The sequence below is a fragment of the Bos taurus genome, chromosome 7 (assembly GCF_002263795.3).
Source record: "Bos taurus isolate L1 Dominette 01449 registration number 42190680 breed Hereford chromosome 7, ARS-UCD2.0, whole genome shotgun sequence".
Lineage (NCBI taxonomy): Eukaryota > Metazoa > Chordata > Mammalia > Artiodactyla > Bovidae > Bos > Bos taurus.
The window spans coordinates 44652817-44670702 of NC_037334.1; the positions used below are offsets into that span (position 1 = coordinate 44652817).

At 43.4% G+C, this 17886-nt stretch overlaps 1 protein-coding gene across 1 annotated transcript in view; it reads left to right on the forward strand.

Annotated features, from left to right (window-relative positions):
• Positions 1 to 8310, forward strand: part of HSPA4 (heat shock protein family A (Hsp70) member 4) — a 53966-nt gene extending 45656 nt beyond the window's left edge. Inside the window, exons 14-19 of the mRNA NM_001114192.2 lie at positions 297 to 449; positions 1316 to 1441; positions 2220 to 2327; positions 3801 to 3920; positions 5702 to 5863; positions 6037 to 8310. Coding sequence (NP_001107664.1) covers positions 297 to 449; positions 1316 to 1441; positions 2220 to 2327; positions 3801 to 3920; positions 5702 to 5863; positions 6037 to 6240 — 873 coding nt within the window. The 3' untranslated portion in view covers positions 6241 to 8310. The remainder of the gene's footprint in view (positions 1 to 296; positions 450 to 1315; positions 1442 to 2219; positions 2328 to 3800; positions 3921 to 5701; positions 5864 to 6036) is intronic.
• The last annotated feature ends 9576 nt before the right edge of the window (positions 8311 to 17886 follow it).

Below are 17886 nucleotides of genomic sequence, written 5' to 3' on the forward strand. Positions count from 1 at the left end.
GTATATGTGTGTACAAATCAGTAGTAAGTATAATCACACTGTGATACAATCAGTCTCCAGAACTTCTTTCATCTGTCTAACCAAAATTCATTTCTTCTATTCGTTCTTTCCCCATCCTCTGGGAACCACCATTACTTTTTATCTCTATGGATTTGACTATTCATATATTTCTAACTTTGCAGGTATTATAAGAAAACAAACTTAAGTTAGTAAAAAAGCAAAACCAACCTTTGAAACATGACCCATTTGGAAGCTGGAGTCTGTATGTGTGTACTTAATGATTTCTCTTATTTTAGACCTCTCAAGCTGGATCAAAAGACAAAAAGATGGACCAACCACCTCAAGCCAAGAAGGCAAAAGTGAAGACCAGTACTGTGGACCTGCCAATTGAGAATCAGCTCTTATGGCAGATAGACAGAGAGATGCTCAACTTATACATTGAAAATGAGGTGGTTATTTTAAGTCTGCTAGAGCAATAAGCTAGAACAGTAATGTGACCATAGTGTTCAAATGTGTCTAGTGACCTTTATGCATTGTGTGGGGTTTGGGAATAATTGAACGTTTTGGGGTATTGGAGGACAAGTTTAGTAGATCCCAAGATACATCATCAAAATTGTTTTATGGTGATACGTCTGTTGCTAAAAACTCTCTTACGAAATCTCTTAACATTTCGGGGAGGTATCATTCATGTTTTTGGGTGTGTGAGTTTGGTTGTTCACTAGAGATTGGGATGTTTGAGGCCAGGGTCAGGGAAGTCGATCAGTGGGAGAACTCAGAGTACCCTTAATGTTCTGTTTATTAGTTTCTGTTACCAGTCAGTATGTAACTCTGGTTATGGTGAGTGATGCAGTGTTTGGGACCTTGGGGCACAATTATTCAATTAATTGTTGTCTTTGAGGTTTCTTATGATAGGTACATTGGGTCTTAGAATAGTTTTATAGAACCTTTAGCATCTATACTATATGAATAATTTTTATTTTTCCTGGGTATGTAATACAAGCAGGTTATACCCACCTTGTGACAGTGAGCTAATAGTTTCTTTTAGTTCTTGTCCTAGCATTTTCCTTATTTTTACTTTTGAGTTTCAGCATCTTGCTATTTCTTCTGTTGCTCTTTTTTTCCTAAGCATACCCACGAAACTCTTACTTGATCGTCATAATTTACTGAGGACTAATGCCTCTAGCTCTTTTCTCGGATGATTTGCAGAACTAAAAGGATTTTGGGAAGAAGGCTTCTCTTAACTTTTATTACTATATTACTTAATGGTTAAGAGGAAATTGTCTCAGTTTTTTGAATGTCTGACTACTGTTCACAGGGTAAGATGATCATGCAGGATAAACTAGAGAAAGAGAGGAATGATGCTAAGAATGCAGTAGAAGAATATGTGTACGAAATGAGAGACAAGCTGAGTGGTGAATATGAGAAGTTTGTGAGTGAAGATGTAAGTATGTGCCGCCGTGTGTCTGCTCATTTTGTGTCTTCTGGGAGGATCCTTAAATGTACTTACAAGTGATGTTTTGCATCTGTAGGTATACAGTAAAATGATTAAAAATATTTTTTGGGGGGGCAGTTTTATATTGTTTTTTTTATATAGTATTGGTGGAGTGTTTCCTAAAGGTTAGTCTTTGTGCATCACTGTTTTTTGGTGTGTCACTTTTTGATACACTTGCATGCTATAATTTACCTAGGATTTTTCTTTAAAAAAAGCTCACTTTTCTCCTGATGCTTATTTTAACTCACTTGTTAGAAAAAGATTTACGTATAATTGACATATCATTTTAGTTGTTTCAGATGTGCAGCATAATGGTTAGATGTTTATATACGTTGTAAAATGATTACCATCAGAAGTCTAAACATCTATCACTACACATACTTGATTTTTTTTCTTGTGATGAGAACTTTTAAGATTTATTCTCTTAGTTGCTTTCAATACAGTGTTATTTACTCTTAACACACTTATTTTTAAATGTACTTTTTAATTCTGAAATTTTCAAACATATCCAAATGTCTCCTACAGTGGAGAAAATAATGTAATAAACCCCCTTGTACCTATAAAACAAAATAAGATTGTGTCAGTCTTGTTTCCTATATCCCCATCTCCCAACTACCTCATGTTTTAATGAAAATCCAGATGTATCATGGTCTGTGACTGTTTCTTTATTCCTGAATCAACTAATTTTTGATCGACTTAATTGTGCAATTGTTTCCTTCATCTTTAGGACCGTAACAATTTTACCTTGAAACTAGAAGATACTGAAAATTGGTTGTATGAGGATGGAGAAGACCAGCCAAAGCAAGTTTACGTGGATAAATTGGCTGAATTAAAAGTAAGTGATTCTTGAAAGCGAAATGTTGTACTTTGCATGGAGAACACCTCAAAATTCTAATTCTCATGTTAAATGAAGGCAGGTTGAAAGTGATTGAAAAGCTATACTTTTTATCACTTAGTTTCACTTTTTTTTTTTAACTTGATGATAACAAAACAATTTTTCTGAAAATTGAGTTCAGACATAAAATGTTTCACTGAATTGGAGCTTGAGTGTGTTCTTAATGTCAAGAAATTGAAAGACTAACAGGATGTATTCCTGTCCTCTAACAGGCAGTGGCAGTGCACTTGGAGCAGGGCTGTGTATATACAGCTTCGATTCTCAATAGAGCAGAAGTGACTGGTTTTGTATGTAAAGAAGTGATAGTTACACTTCAGAGTTAAAAGTCCAAAGAATTATTTAAAAAGTTGAGGCCTCTTGTTTGGAAAAAGATGCAAGTACACAAGAACTTTTTCCATTTCTGTGGTTACTTAGTTTCTTGCTAAACTATTCCATTGTTGACTAACCTTTGGAATGGAATTGCTCAGGGACAGTAAGCACATGCAGTTGCCTGTCATTCTGGCAAGAATGTTAAGGGTCTCCAGTGAGATCCTGCTCATTGAGTTTTTTTATTTACTTTTTTTTTATGGGACTTGTTTAACACATGGAAGGAGACAGAATAATAGCTTCAGCTGTTGTCAGCTTATATCCAGTTTTGGTCCATATCTGCTCCTTTCCACTTCCAGTTATTCTTAAGCAAGTCTCTTAGGTTATATTTAACCCCAGAATATATCAATGTGTATTTAAAAGAAAATATAACCTTATGCTGTACCATTATCACATGTGTAAAAATTCCTTAACATCACTATTAATATCACCATATGTTCAGTCAGTTTTGAGGTTCCAGTTGTTTCATAAATTATGTTTTAGCTTCTTTGACTCAGGATCCAAATAGGGCCCATACACTGTGTTGATATATCTCTTAAATCTGTATCCGTAGTTCTCCTTCCATCAGTTTCTCTTTCTTTACTTAGTTGATGAAAAAACTGAATCATTTGTCCTGGAGAATTTATTCCCAGTCTATATTTTACTCCTTTTCACCCCTGTGGTGTTTTATCTTATTGGTAAATTTATGGTTAGAGCTGGAGGCTTTGTAAGATACAGATTTAAACATTTTTGGCAAGTGTACTTCCTATCCAGTGTTTTATATCACTGTCAGGAGGCATCTCATTTTTGGTTGTCTCCCCAGTGTATTTTGAGAACTAGGGTTCAGGTGACAAGTTGAAGTGGCTCCACATGGAACAGAATTGATGTATATTCTAATGAAGCCTGAGGATACTATTTCGACCTTCTGGGGAAAAATATTCAACTTCTTATATATAGAACACAGAGATTAAATGAATTTTAATTCATAATCAATCTTAGTAGAAAAATACTGCTTTTGTTAGTTTAAACTCCCCTGTGAAGAATTTGTATATTCTCTCTTCTAATAAGAATCTAGGTCAGCCTATTAAGATGCGATTCCAGGAATCTGAAGAAAGACCAAAATTATTTGACGAACTAGGGAAACAAATCCAACAGTATATGAAAGTAATCAGCTCTTTCAAAAACAAGGTATCTTTTCTTTTTTTCCTCTTCCCTACTAATGTTTTGGTAGAATTCTGAGACATTTTCATAGCAGTTTTTTCTGTTATTTAATAACATTGTTTTCTTTTTGGATGTTAATGTCGTATAATATTTTATTTAACCTTATTAACAACTGGGATTTGCTGCTTCTCTTTAGTAAGGAGACTCAGTAATTGAGCAGTATTACTCAGTTTCCTTTTCTTGTTATGAAATGTTTCATTAGTGACTTAACTTGCTCTAGTCTGGTCTTAGAACACATTAGACAAATAATTTAGTTTGTAGGACTGTTTCAACAATAAACTATGGGTATCATTTTCTTGAGTACTATATGATACTCCAAAATATATTATATCATTAAATCTACACAGTACGTTTATGAAATAGGTGGTTTAATCCTTACCCAGGTTACTCTTGGGGGAGCTGGGATTTGGCCTGTGGTCTGGGTTGCTCTCAGACTTTGGTCAATAGTTTGGTTAATTCTGCTTTTATACTCTAGGTTCTTGATGTATTGTCAGTGTTTAGTTCAGTTCAGTTGCTCAGTCGTGTCCAACTCTTTGCGACCCCATGAACGGTAGCATGCCAGACCTCCCTGTCCATCACCAGCTCCCAGAGCCTACCCAAACTCATGTCCATTGAGTCGGTGATGCCATCCAACCATCTCATCCTCCATCGTCCCCTTCTCCTCCTGCCCTCAATCTTTCCCAGCATCAGGGTCTTTTCCAATGAGTCAGCTCTTTGCATCAGGTGGCCAAAGTATTGGCGTTTCAGCTTCAACATCAGTCCTTCCAGTGAACACCCAGGACTGATCTCCTTTAGGATGGACTGGTTGGATCTCCTTGCAGTCCAAGGAACTCTCAAGAGTGTTCTCCAGCACCACAGTTCAAAAGAATCAATTCTTTGGCACTCAGCTTTCTTTATAGTCCAACTCTCACATCCATACATGACTACTAGAAAAACCATAGCCTTGACTAGATGGACCTTTGTTGGCAAAGTAATGCCTTTGCTTTTTAATATGCTGTCTAGGTTGGTCATAACTTTCCTTCCAAGGAGTAAATGTCTTTTAATTTCATGGCTGCAGTCACCATCTGCAGTGATTTTAGAGCCCCCCAAAATAAAGTCAACCACCGTTTCCCCATCTATTTGCCATGAAGTGATGGGACCTGATGCCATGATCTTAGTTTTCTGAGTTTTGAGCTTTAAGCTAACTTTTTCACTCTCTTTCACTTTCATCAAGAGGCTCTTTGGTTCTTCTTCACTTTCTGCCATAAGGGTGGTGTCATCTGCATGTAAGAAACTTAAATATAATAAACTAAGCTTTCTAAAAAGATGAATTTTAAAATTTTACTTCTGAAAGGATTCTTTTAAAAAACTGTATTCATAATTATTTTGTTTCTTAACTTCGATACCTAAACCTCCAGTCTCATATCTAACGACATGGCCTTTTTTTGCATTGTAAAATTATATTTATTTATTTGCAAAATTATATTTATAAGACTTTGTGTAAAGCATGTGTTGTTTATACTGTTGAAACCTTTTAATTGCCACCTTGTGTATTCCTTTTGACCTTGAAATGCATTTTCTCTGTGTTAAAAATTGAGGTTACTTTCCTTTATTGAATTTTTAGGGAATTGAATGTATAGCTTGTGAGGCTAGATGGACTTCATTTTCGGAAAGATTGTAGCTTTTTGGAAGATGCTGAAGAACTAGGCAGTATTTGAGTAGGGACTGTATTATTCTTTGATGCTTGTCTGGTTGGCTTCTGGTTATAGGAGGACCAGTATGATCATTTGGATGCTGCTGACATGCTGAAGGTGGAAAAAAGCATGAATGAGGCCATGGAGTGGATGAATAACAAGCTGAATCTGCAGAACAAGCAGAGTCTGACCATGGATCCAGTTGTCAAGGCAAAAGAGATTGAAGCTAAAATTAAAGTAATTCATGATTTTAAAGATTTAATAGTTTTTTCTAGTCGGTATTATTAATAGAGAATTTCATTACTCCATCTTTGGTTACATCTTGGGGATAGGATAAGAGAGGGTGGGCTTTGATTTTAGTATGCTATGTAAAATTACAAAAACCACTGTTTTCTCTCCTGTTGTTCTAGGAGCTGACGAGTATCTGCAGCCCTATAATTTCAAAGCCCAAACCCAAAGTGGAACTTCCAAAAGAGGAGCAAAAAAATGCAGAGCAGAATGGACCAGTGGATGGACAAGGAGACAACCCGGGCCCTCAGGCTGCTGAGCAGGGTACAGACACAGCTGTGCCTTCGGATTCAGACAAGAAGCTTCCTGAAATGGACATTGATTGATTCCAACAATTGTTTATATTAAAACAGACTATTATAAAGCTTTAAGTTGTCAACTTTGTTCTAAATATCAACTAGAGCAATTAAATACTGGAGATTTCTTAGTCAGTTTTTAGGGGACTTGAGGGGGAGGGGATATCAGTAATGTATGGAGCATTTTGACTTCTAAATAGTTAGATACAGAAATGAAGTGCATTGTATCTTTTTCATAATGGTACTATTTAGAAGCCCAGTTAGTCTTACTGAGCTTATGCTTCACTCCTTTTATGTTTAATCATGCTTATACAAAGAGAAGTTTGTTTTAGAAAGTTGAGCTATAGCACAGGCTATACCTAGCTATCAAGCAAACTTTTTGTTATGACATAAATGACAGGAACTCTTAATTGTGCTTAAAAATTCTGCTGTGGAGGTTGCCACAAAGGCTCCCCGCCTGGTGTGGGGATGGGGGAGGGATCTCCCTCTGTTTCTGAGGGCTAGAGCATGGCGTAGATTAACGTAGAACAACAAAGGTGTGCTCTGAGCTTCACGTGTCACTCCGCTCCCCTGGGACCCCCCCCCCCACAATCTTCCCATCTTTCCCAGATAAAAGGGGTTCCCATTAGAAATGCCGTGTGTTGCTCTTGGGGAAATAGACCCTTTCACCTGGAGCAGGTTGTTAACTGAGGATTTTAAACCTGGAGGTTCTTCCTGAGAATGTATATTTCTGAAAGTATGTTCATTAATATCCCAAGCATCAAAGTCTAAATAATTTTCTCTTCAGAAGGTTAGAATTGGGTAGATGTATTGTTGGATATAGGCATGGTAAATTTAACTGAGGGGTTGATTCTTGTTAATTATGGTATAAAGATTTGTATCCTGGCCTGCTTGTTCAGGTGAGAGATATTCTGTGTAAATTTGAGGTATAGCGTGAAGTCTTAGGACAAGAGTTAAGTTCTTTTTTGGCTCATTCACAGTCACTTATGTGTTAAGCGTTAACATCTGTCATGAATCTGCCAATGTGTATGTGTTAAACGGCTGACAGACTGTACAAAAAACTAAGATGCACTGGATTGTACTGGATGAGTCTGAAGTTAGTGTTAAGTGTGGTGCCTGACTTCAGCAGTGCCTCATTCTTGCTCTGCGGTCACCGTCAGGAGCGCCAGAGCATTCCCTGTGGCAGTGCTTTGGGCGGTGTTGATAGGAGTGAGGCATTTGGGGAACTCTAAGGGAAACCTGTAGTATATTAGAGCCCAGAGCTGGTCCTTGCCCTAGAAACTGTTACAAGCTTTGTTGGTTACATTTTGGACCTTTGTAATAATTGTTAATCTGTATAACAGAGTGCTTCTCTGTTACTTTTGACTTATGTTGTTAGAAATAAGAGTATACCTTGCATATTTAGAATGAGTTGCTGTCCATCTCTGCACTAAAAAATTCAGACTGTTATAAGCTCTTAAGTCCTGTACAGAAACGTTGCTTAGAGGAGGAAGGTGGAAGTGTATTTATGTTGGTGTGTAAGCATGCATGGGAGCCTCACAGCACCAGGACTTGGCCCTGTTCTTAGAACATCCTTTGTCCATTCTCTACCTGTCCAGCTTCAAGAGTTCAGCTGGCCTGCTGTGAGGCCAGGAGCTACTTTGGGGTGCTGGCTGCAGGATTAAGCCAATGCTTATGCAACTTGACTCAGTCCTTAATGGCCATTTCTTCTAAAAATTTTCTTTTGTGTGTGGGGAGGGTGTGGGACTTGGGATGGGGTTGAATTTGAGGTTTAAACTAGAATTAAGATGATGTGGTCTTCTTGCTCTCTGTTTAGACAGGCTTGCAGACCAATTGAATTTACATGGAGACCAGACCAGAGAGTAACAGTTGATGACTTGTGTGCAGACAAACATTTATCCAGGTTGCATTATCTAAATTGGTTTGTTAAAGCTCCAGGTTACATTCTTACACAAAGAAAAACATTCAGTAAACATGAGACAAGTTTAGGAAAACTTAATAAAAAGAAACCTGTCTTACACGCTTAAGGAATGGTTTTCTTAATTTCATAATTGTGTGTGTGTGTCTGTGTTTTCAATAAAAAATTTTCTCTGGAGGATAGCTAAATTCCAAGTTGTTAACTTTTGTCAGTGATCTCCATTCTGAAGAACATTCAAGGCTCAGCACATTGGGTGGCAGGAAGTAGTTCTCTTTCCATACTCAACTCTCCCATGCTGAGTCTCAGCCCAGTTCTCTGGTTTAGGAATCCTTACCTTGTTCCTGTAACTGGGCCTTACTTTGAGGGTTTTTACAATAGCAGAAGGTGAGTTATGGCCCCATGAAGGCCAGTGCCAGGACTGATGCCTGCCCCTTCAGAGAACAGGACATGGCCCAGAATGTGCTTTCAACAGTGACTACCATGATAGTCGCAGTAGTGTGCGCACGCCTGTGTGTGTTGTTGTCTATGTGGGTGGTGGTGAGTGCTGAAAGGGGATGAAGCCATCAGAAGCGACCGTAAGTGTACAAAGCATGGCTTTCCTGTAGTTCGGCCACTTAATAGTCCCAGTGCTAGGCCTACCAAGAGAGCCGGTACTCGCCACCTTGAAGTGTTTGGAGTAAAGTTGCTTTTCTCTGGGCCTCTGGGAGAAGAGTGGACACCTGCTGGTTTGAGTGGGAAGCCTGGGCCCAGCCAGGCAGCTACTGATTATCCAGAGTGTAGCCATTTTATAGGCATGTTGGGAGTTGCATGGAGAGTATAGCAGACCTGTTTACTGGGGAGAGGTACCAGCATTCTTCTATGTCACTGGGGAAGAGGGTGTTGGAGGCAGAGCTAGGGCTGGTGTTGAAGGTTTTACAATGGGGCAGCTTCAGATTAATGTGAAGAACTTTCACAGCTCCCATGGGGTTGGTGAGGATTCACACAGGCTTTAGACCACTGACCTCTGAGATGCTTTGCAAGCATCTTAAGGGGTTTTTGTAGGGGAACTGTCAGAGGTGAAAGACGTGGTAGGGCTTGCTAGGGCCGAGAGACTGGAGTCTGGGTGTGGAGCACTGGGCTTCTAGCCTGAGAGTGACTGTTTTAGGGATGCTCATGTGATATGTGCAGAGTGAGTGGGACCTGGGGGAAGTTGGAGGTAGTAGAACTTTTAAAATCCATGTTTTAGGGTTGTGAACCAAAAGAAGGGGTAAATGGTAAGTCTTGGTGCTGGAGGAAAAGGGAAGATGGAAAGTGATTAAAAAAAAAACACCATGCTGTTAGAAGCAGGGGGAGTAGCCAGTCTTCATGGGCTAATGACAAGGGCACGCAGGCCAGGATTCAAGGACCAATTGGCGTATTATTGATCTGGCTTTTGGTGATACACTATTTGGTTGATTTCAATCAGTTTAAGTGGCTTTAACAGATCATTTCTTACGTAAAATTTGTCAGTTACAAAACAGTATGCACAATTTCTCATTTGGAAAGAACATGGAATGTGTTTGCATAAAAGTAAAATCTGGCTAGATGTTTCAGAATGAAATGGGGTTTTCTGAAGGTGGGATTGGAGTGATTTTTTGTTAGGAAATTTTTGCTTGTTTGTGTTTTCTAAGATTTCTGTAATAAGCGTTTTGGAGTCTTCTAATGTTAAGCGAACTAGAAGTGTATTTGATTGATTTTTAGACTTTGTTTTGTTTTGCTCTATTTTTGTATTTGTTTGGTCGCACCAGGTCTTAGTTGTGGCTCATGGGATCTTTGATCTTTGTGGTGGCATGCAGGATCTTTTCAGTTGTAGCAGGCATGTGAACTCTTAGTTGTGGCATGTGGGATCTAGTTCCCTGACCAGGGATCAAATCTGACTTGGGAGTGTGGAGTCCTAGCCACTGGACCATGAGAGAAGGTCCCTAGAAGTATATGTTAAGAAGAATGGGTCCAAGGTTTCAAAGCTGGAATAAAGGACGCAATGGACAGATGGAGCTCCTGGTCTGTAGGAGTCAGTGCAGATACTCCTGGCAGTCTGGATAAGGTTAGGAAGTTGTAGAACATGGAACAGGGATCCTGTAGCTACAGCTGCTGTGGAAGGAAGCTTTGGAAGTCAGGGTGTGTTCCTGCCTTAGGGAGTAAAGGATGGTTTTTTGGCTGTGTCAGGAAGAAGTGGGGGCTTTGAAAGAAATAAGGAGCTGCCAGAGGGGAATGACCATGCCTCAGGTAGGGCTTGAGGGAGTTAGGGAGGAGGGAGTTTGAGAAGTGAGAGGCGGCAATGGCTGGTGGAGTTAGTGGCTGTGGGGTTGCTTCAGGAACATGCAGTGAGGCCTCAGGTGGAGGAGAGCATTTGGTCAGGAAGCTTAAGCCTAGTTAAGGGATCAACTTGGGGAGGAAGAAAGTTAGGCAGCATCCTAGGCCCACTGTCCTGTGTGCAAATGGGGAGAATTTGCACCAGTTACCTGGAGACTGGCATTCCTTCCCTGGGTAGTGCTCCCTTGCTTCTGGCTGGAGCAGCTCTGGGATATGACCCTCGCTGCCCTGGTCTTCTGAGCTGGGTACTGCAATTTGGGGCAGGTGTCATAGTGTAGAAAAGAAGGAGGGGACCTCTTAAGCAGCAGGCTAGAGGCAAAATGGGAAAATGGCCACGTTGGGGTAGAAGCACCAGGAGGATTAAGGAGGGAGTGCGTTTCTGGTGGATCAGAGAAGGGAGGACCTCAGAGCATATGAGCCAAATACAGAATGCTTTTCCAGGTCTGTCCAATATACACAAGCAACTGCCAGGCTAATCCTGACCTTGTCATTCTGGTTTTGATACGGTGTTAAGGGCAGGGAGGGACAGTAGGGGAAATACATACTTCTAACCTGGGATTTGCTGGTTTCAAAAACAACCCACAGAAAAAAATATATAGACAGCTGTGTTTGGGGCCCTTTTCCATTGGTTGGGTCTGTGTTTACATCCTTCAAAGGTCAGGTGAACTTGTAAGATTTGGAGTCCTGGATCACGGAGGATCAAAATTCGTATCACAAGTAAGCAGGCCCTTACCACGTACATTGTTTTTTCTATGTGCATTTTAAAATAGACTATTCAGTCAAGACTTGGCTAAATGCCTAGGGGAGAGAAAACGGAACACACTTGGAAAACAGTCTCAGTGACTCAGCGAAGCATTGTAAATCCTGGTGAAGCATTTCTGAGGATGAGCTGAATTTAGTAGATGTTTCAAAAAAGGGTGGCCCAAATGATAGTGTGTCTTTGAGCAATGCTGGTGGACAGGCCTCTAGGACTCACATGAGACTGCCGTGAGGCCCAGGAGGGTTGTGTGGGATAGAACTTAAAAATTGAGAGCGTACATGCAGTCCTAAATGAAGCTGGGTGAGGGGCCTTTCCTCTGTGTCTTGTCCTTATCTGTATTTTCCAACTGAAGGATGGATCCTGCCTTGTTCACCACTGCCCTGGGCAGCCAGCGTGAAGCACGGGATTCTTGAATCCACACGTACAATATTTTCAGTGAATAAAAACATGAGAACTATTTGAAAACATTGAACTCTTTGTGGATGAGGAAAGGGTCAAAGCAGGCAAAGCTCACAGAGAAGGTGGATGGCGGAGCCAGGAATCCCTACTATGGTTTTTCCAGTAGTCATGTACAGATGTGAGATTTGGACCATAAAGAATGGCTGAGCGCTGAAGAGTTGATGCATTCAAACTGTGGGGCTGGACAAGACTCACAGGAGGATCAAACCAGTTAATCCTAAAGGAAAACAGTCCTGAATATTTACTAGAAGGATTGATGCTGAAGCTAAAACTCCAATACTTTGGTCATCTGATGGGAAGAGCCAACTCATTGGAAAAGACCCTGATGCTGGGAAAGATTTAGGGCAGGAGGAGAAGGGGGTAGCAGAAGATACAATGATTAGATAGCGTCATTGACTCAATGGACATGGATTTGAACAAACTCTGGGAGATAGTGAATAGAGTACGTCAAGGTTGTATATTGTCACCCTGCTTATCTAACTTACTACATGCAGAGTACATGAGAAAAGCTGGGCTGGATGAAGCACAAGTTGGAATCAAGATTGCCAAGAGAAATATCAATAACCTCAGATATGCAGATGACACCACCCTTATGGCAGAAAGCGAAGAATTAAAGAGCCCCCTGAAAGTGAAAGAGGAGAGTGGAAAAGTTGGCTTAAAACTCAGCATTCAGAAAACTAAGATCATGGCATCCGGTCCCATCACTTCATGGGAAATAGATGGGGAAACAGTGGAAACAGTGTCAGACTTTATTTCTGGGGGCTCCAAAATCACTGCAGATGGTGACTGTAGCCATGAAATTAAAAGATGCTTGCTCCTTGGAAGAAAGCTATGACCAACCTAGACAGCATATTAAAAAGCAGAGACATTACTTTGCCAACACAGATCCGTCTAGTCAAGGCCATAGTTTTTCCAGTAGTCATGAATGGATGTGAGAGTTGGACTATAAAGAAAGCTGAGTGCCGAAGAATTGATGCTTTTGAACTGTGGTGTTGGAGAAGACTCTTAAGAGTCCCTTGGACTGCAAGGAGATCTGTCCAGTCCATCCTAAAGGAAATCAGTCCTGAATATTCATTGGAAGGACTGATGCTGAAGTTGAAACTCCAATACTTTGGCCACCTGATGTGAAGAACTTACTCATTGGAAAAGACCCTGATGCTGGGAAAGATTGAGGGCAGGAAGAGAAGGGGAGGACAGAGGATGAGATGGTTGGATGGCATCACTGATGGGATGGACATGAGTATGAGTAGGCTCCATGAGCTGGTGATGTACAGGGAAGCCTGGTGTGCTGCAGCCCATGGGGTCGCAAAGAGTCAGACACGACTAAGCGACTGAACTGAGGGAAGCCTGTAGTGCTGCTGTCCATGGTGTCACAAGGGGAGTTGGACATGACTGAGTGACTGAACAATAACAAATAATCTTCTGGAAAAGTGTGTGCCTGGAATATGGGGCTTTTACCTCCCCCAAAACAATAACGCTGCATACTGCGTTATCTGGAGTAGCACTGGCTTCCTGACAGTCCGATCCTCCTCCTCCAGTCAGTTCTGATTTAGTGTGGTGTGAGCGGCAGGGTTGAAGTGGCCACTTGAGGGCGACATTGCTCTTCCTTTGACCGGTGTCAGACTAGCAGCTTTGCGCCTTAGGAGTCCTGGAGTTGAGGAGAATGCAGACGTTCAATTCCTCTCCTTTGGGGTAGCTGAGAGCAAAACAAACGTGGTTTAACAGAGGCCTCAGGCTAGAAGGCAGGGAACTTTTATGAAGTTTTGCTTGTAAGACGTCCTTATCATTCAAAGTGTGGCATTGCTTGTTATAAAAGAATATTGGACTAACCCCAGATCTTAAGCACCCAGCCCAGTGCTTCTCAGACTAGGCTGGTGCTCTTGCTAAAAGGCAGATTCTTATCTGGTAGGGGCTTGGGAGATTACAGTTCTAACAGGCTCCCAGGTGATGCTCACAATGGACCATATTTTGACTTTGAAAAACGTAACCTCTAGAAGCCGTAGTTTCTCCGTTGGTGAAGTTGTGGTCACACCAGTTCTGCTCATCACAGGAAATGACGGATGTAGAAGACATTCTAGACAAACAAAAAAGATCAAGATACTGCAAGCTCTAGGCATGTAATTTTCCTTTTTAAGCCCTATTAGCAGCACAAGGAGCAGCTGACCCAGGTATAAGCAGCTTCAGGGCTGTGGAAGAAATTTATTTCTTGCCCTTATCCCGCCAGTTGGCTGGCATCACCGACTCAATGGACGTGAGTCTGAGCAAATTCCGGGAGATGGTGAAGGACAGGGAAGCCTGGTGTGCTGCAGTCCATGGGGTCAGAAAGAGTCGAACATGACTGAGCAACTGAACAACGACAATCCTTCCAGTAGCCCAGATTTCTGAGGAACGTTGATGATGGGCAAGCTAGGGAGCCTACAGGCACTGACCTCCTAGTGGGTATGGTCACTAGTGCCCCTCTCCCCGCCCACGCCCCCTCCACTGCCAGGTTGGGGAAGGAGTATTGCTTCCTGCCCCTGGGCTGTACATCTTACCGAGCACCAGAGGCCCCAACACGCCTTTTGACCTAAGCCTCTCCTGTTGACTTGGTGTGATGCCATTGATAGCCCCAGAAGAGGGGGTTGCTCCTGACCTCTGTAGAGGGTAGGGTCTCTAGCTGGGCATAGAGACTCCTAGGAATCATCAGCATTGTGGCTCTCTGAATCCTGGACTTTGCTGCAGAGGATTATGACAAGCTTCAGAAGGACTGGGGAAACGGGAGCCTCCAGACACCTAGTTTCGTGTTCTCTCCTTGCCTCGTGGTAGATACCCCGTTCTGAGTGGTAGGAGAGACACAGCTTTCCTTGTGTAGGAGGGTCCCTGTTCTTCCCCTCCACTCCCATCCATTTAAGAGGATTATCTCCTGCCATGGCCCACCCTCTGGGAGTTCTGTCTTGGCCACTTGTTTTCCAGATTTCTTTCATACCAAATCAGGAAGATGAGTGCAAGAGCCTGAACTGAAGTGGCAGGGCAGACAGTGGTAGGGAGGCTCCCCCTGTGGATCCGCTCCTGGACTCCCCTCCCAGGTGAAGCAGTGACCCCACTGTGCCTCAAAGCCTTGGGGAGCTTGTTAAAATCTGACCCTGACCCCCGCCCCATAGGATTTTTGAGTCAGAAAGTCTGCAGTGGGGTCTGAAGATTTGTATATATAACAAGTTTCAGGTGAGGTTGATGCCGTTGTTCTGGGTGTAGAGAACCTGGGGAATGGGTAAAGAGGGAATAAATGAGGCTGTTGATAGAACCAACAGCTGAGGGTGAAGGTGGTTGTGGGCTGGAGGTGGAAAGAGAAAGTAGAATTGTGGGGAGCAGAGGGAGAGGAAGACGCAGCATTATTTCTGGAAATGCCAAATCAAGTTTGGAACTTCTTTGAGGCTACTTGTGACGGCAGGATGACATGTCTCTGACACAGTATCTAGTTTACATGGGTCCTGGTGTGACCGAGGCCTCAGCAATTTGCCCTGACTTGCGGTCTCTAGCGTGTGGGGCTTCTCTTCTCTGGGACCCACTGGCCTTCAGCTTCTCTCCACGGTGCAGCTCGCTTCCCCCAGGGTAGGTAAGTCTGTGATTTCCTTTTCTCAGTGCGTGTGTTTTTCCTGACTGTGCTGAGAGCTTCTCCAGAGTGGAGAAGCACTTGCTGGGCTGGGTTCCCTTCTTAAATTGGGCCCACAGGCTCCAGAGCCCTGTTTCATGTAGGCACACCCCTATCTACTCCCTTCCTCAAACTGGAGGAGATTTCTGTGGCTTGGAAGGGCCCTCACAGTTCAAGAGAAAAGCTTCAGGATTTCGATGTTCCCAGGTGAGGCATAATGTCATGCACTTTCCATTAAATCAGACTCCGCTCTTCAGCCTGCTACACATAGTGTTTAAGGACAGTTTAAAAATAAGCCCTAAAAAAAAAAAAAAGCCCTGAATCGGAACGAACTCATCAAGAAGTACTATCTGTTAATGAAATTGCTTCCTGTTAATTTGAGTTTACAAAATAAATAGTTTCCGATAATCTGGCATTGCTGTTCATGGTGCCCACCTCCCAGAGTGGGCTGCTGGCAGTGGCCTGGGAGGATGGCCCCTGGCAGCCATGGCAACCGCCCCAGAAAACCTGGAGGATGCAACTAATGGGGAGCCTGGGCTTCATTTGTTGACTCCTTGGTCCTTTCCGCAAACATTATCTTGAGTAACCATAGGGCTCTGCCCTGTCCCAAGGATGCAAATATCATCTGGACCCAGAGCTATCTCCCCATAGCGCTTCACTGGGCCCTAGAAATCAACAGGTAATTGAGAGTCAACCTGCAGGGTGGGATTGGAGCTGAGATGTAATGGGTGAGCGGGCGGTGGCTGCATAGGCAAGTAGAGAGAGAAGGGCTGGTGCAGGAGCTGCAGAGGGAAGAGTGTGACCAAAGGTGGGCAGGGATGGGCACACGGCTCTGGATGGAAAGTGAGGGCAAGGAATGCCCAGAGATAAGGGGGTCAGGGGCCAGTGGGTGGAGTCACATAAAATGCCCCTCCCAGGATGCCTTTTTGCAGCCATTATTTTATATGGGAGTTCAAGGTCTTTCAAAATTGAGGACGGTAAGCACCACCAGACGAGGGTGCTGGGAGCAAGGTCAGATTCTAGGAAAGGCCACAGAGCTCCATGAGAGGGTCTATAAAGCGAGCTGGAATCTGGCCTGGTGATGGAGGAGCGGGGAGCTGCACGCCCTCACCCTGCCCCCCTGCAGCTCGAGGTTACCTTGGTGTGTGCGTGGTGACAGCCGGCCCCCAGGCACCTTTGCCCAAGCGTGGCTCTCTTGAACAGGCAGGACAAATGGGTGGGTGGTTCAGTGGGTGTCATCTATGTGGGGCCTGTGCTGATGCCTGGCATCCATTATAGGATGTGGTGGGTAAGTCATCCATGCACGCAGCTTCCTGGGGGAGGTCCCAAGCACTTGGGGAGGGACTTCCTGGGCTTGGGGCCTTGTATCTTTCTTAAGAGACAAAAATGGCCTTGATTCTCTCCTGAGGGTGTTGAGAAGCCCTGGTAAGTTTCTAAGCAAAGACACAGTTTGTCTGATTTGCACTGTAGAGACGTCTGGCAGTTTGTGGGGAGAGAGCAGGAGGGGACGGACTGGCAGCAGTGGGGCTGGTGAGGGTCTCAGGTGAGGCCCAGTGGGTGGGCTGCGGGGTCAGGGCAGAGGGCCATTATCTCTGGGAAATAGCAATCCTGGGGCTGGGTGCTTTACTGTGAAGGTGGGTGGCCAGAGATCTGGCCAGGTTTCTGTGGTTAGGTGGGGGCTCACATGTGCTACGAGTAGAATTAGAAGGAATCAATCTGCCTTTTAGGAAACGCACAGTGTTATATGTTAAGAAAACACAGTACATGTTCAGAGTGGGGATCCTGTGAGCCACAAGTGGGACAATCTGTTTGGGATGTGTCTTCTTTTCAGACCACCTCCTCCAAGTCCTGGCCCTTTGGCAGAGGGAGTTGAGGGTAAAAGATGAGGCCTGGGGGATTCTGTGGGAGGAGACACCTTGATAAGGATGCCAGTGGCTTGCCGAAGATGGCCATGGAGGGGGGTTCAGGCCCTTGGGTCTCTGGAAGTGCCAAGGACATGCTGGCTATTTGCTCTCCTAGTTCAACTCCCCAGTTTCCAACGTTCAGTATAAAATGGGTTTGGCTGAGGTTTCTCCCCCATGCATAATTGCAATTATGCAATTGAGCACTGACACCTGGGTGACCTCCTCTTTTCTCTGCAGGGAGCAGGGAAGAGGAACACCTGCCCTGGGTCTTGGAGAGACCAGTCCAGCGCAAGAGAGTCAGGCATCCCAGTTGCTGTTCCTGCTTGGAAAACATGGGTAAGTCATCTTTGGGGACAGTTACTTCTATTTTCATGCCAGTTTTGAGCCTTTCTTTTCTTTAAAAAAAATTATTTTTGGCTGTTCTGGGTCTTTGTTGCTGTGGGGGCTTTTCTCTAGCTGCGGTGAGAGAAGGCTATTCTTTGTTGTGGGGTGCAGGCTTCTCATTGCAGTGGCTTCTTGTTGCAGATCACAGGGCTCCAGGGCACGTGGGCTGAGCATTGCGACCCCCGGACTCTAGAGCATAGGCTAAGTAGTTGTGGCACGTGGGCTTAGTTGCTCCACAGCATGTGGGATCTTCCCGGACCAGGGATCGAACTGTGTTCCCTGCTTTGGCAGG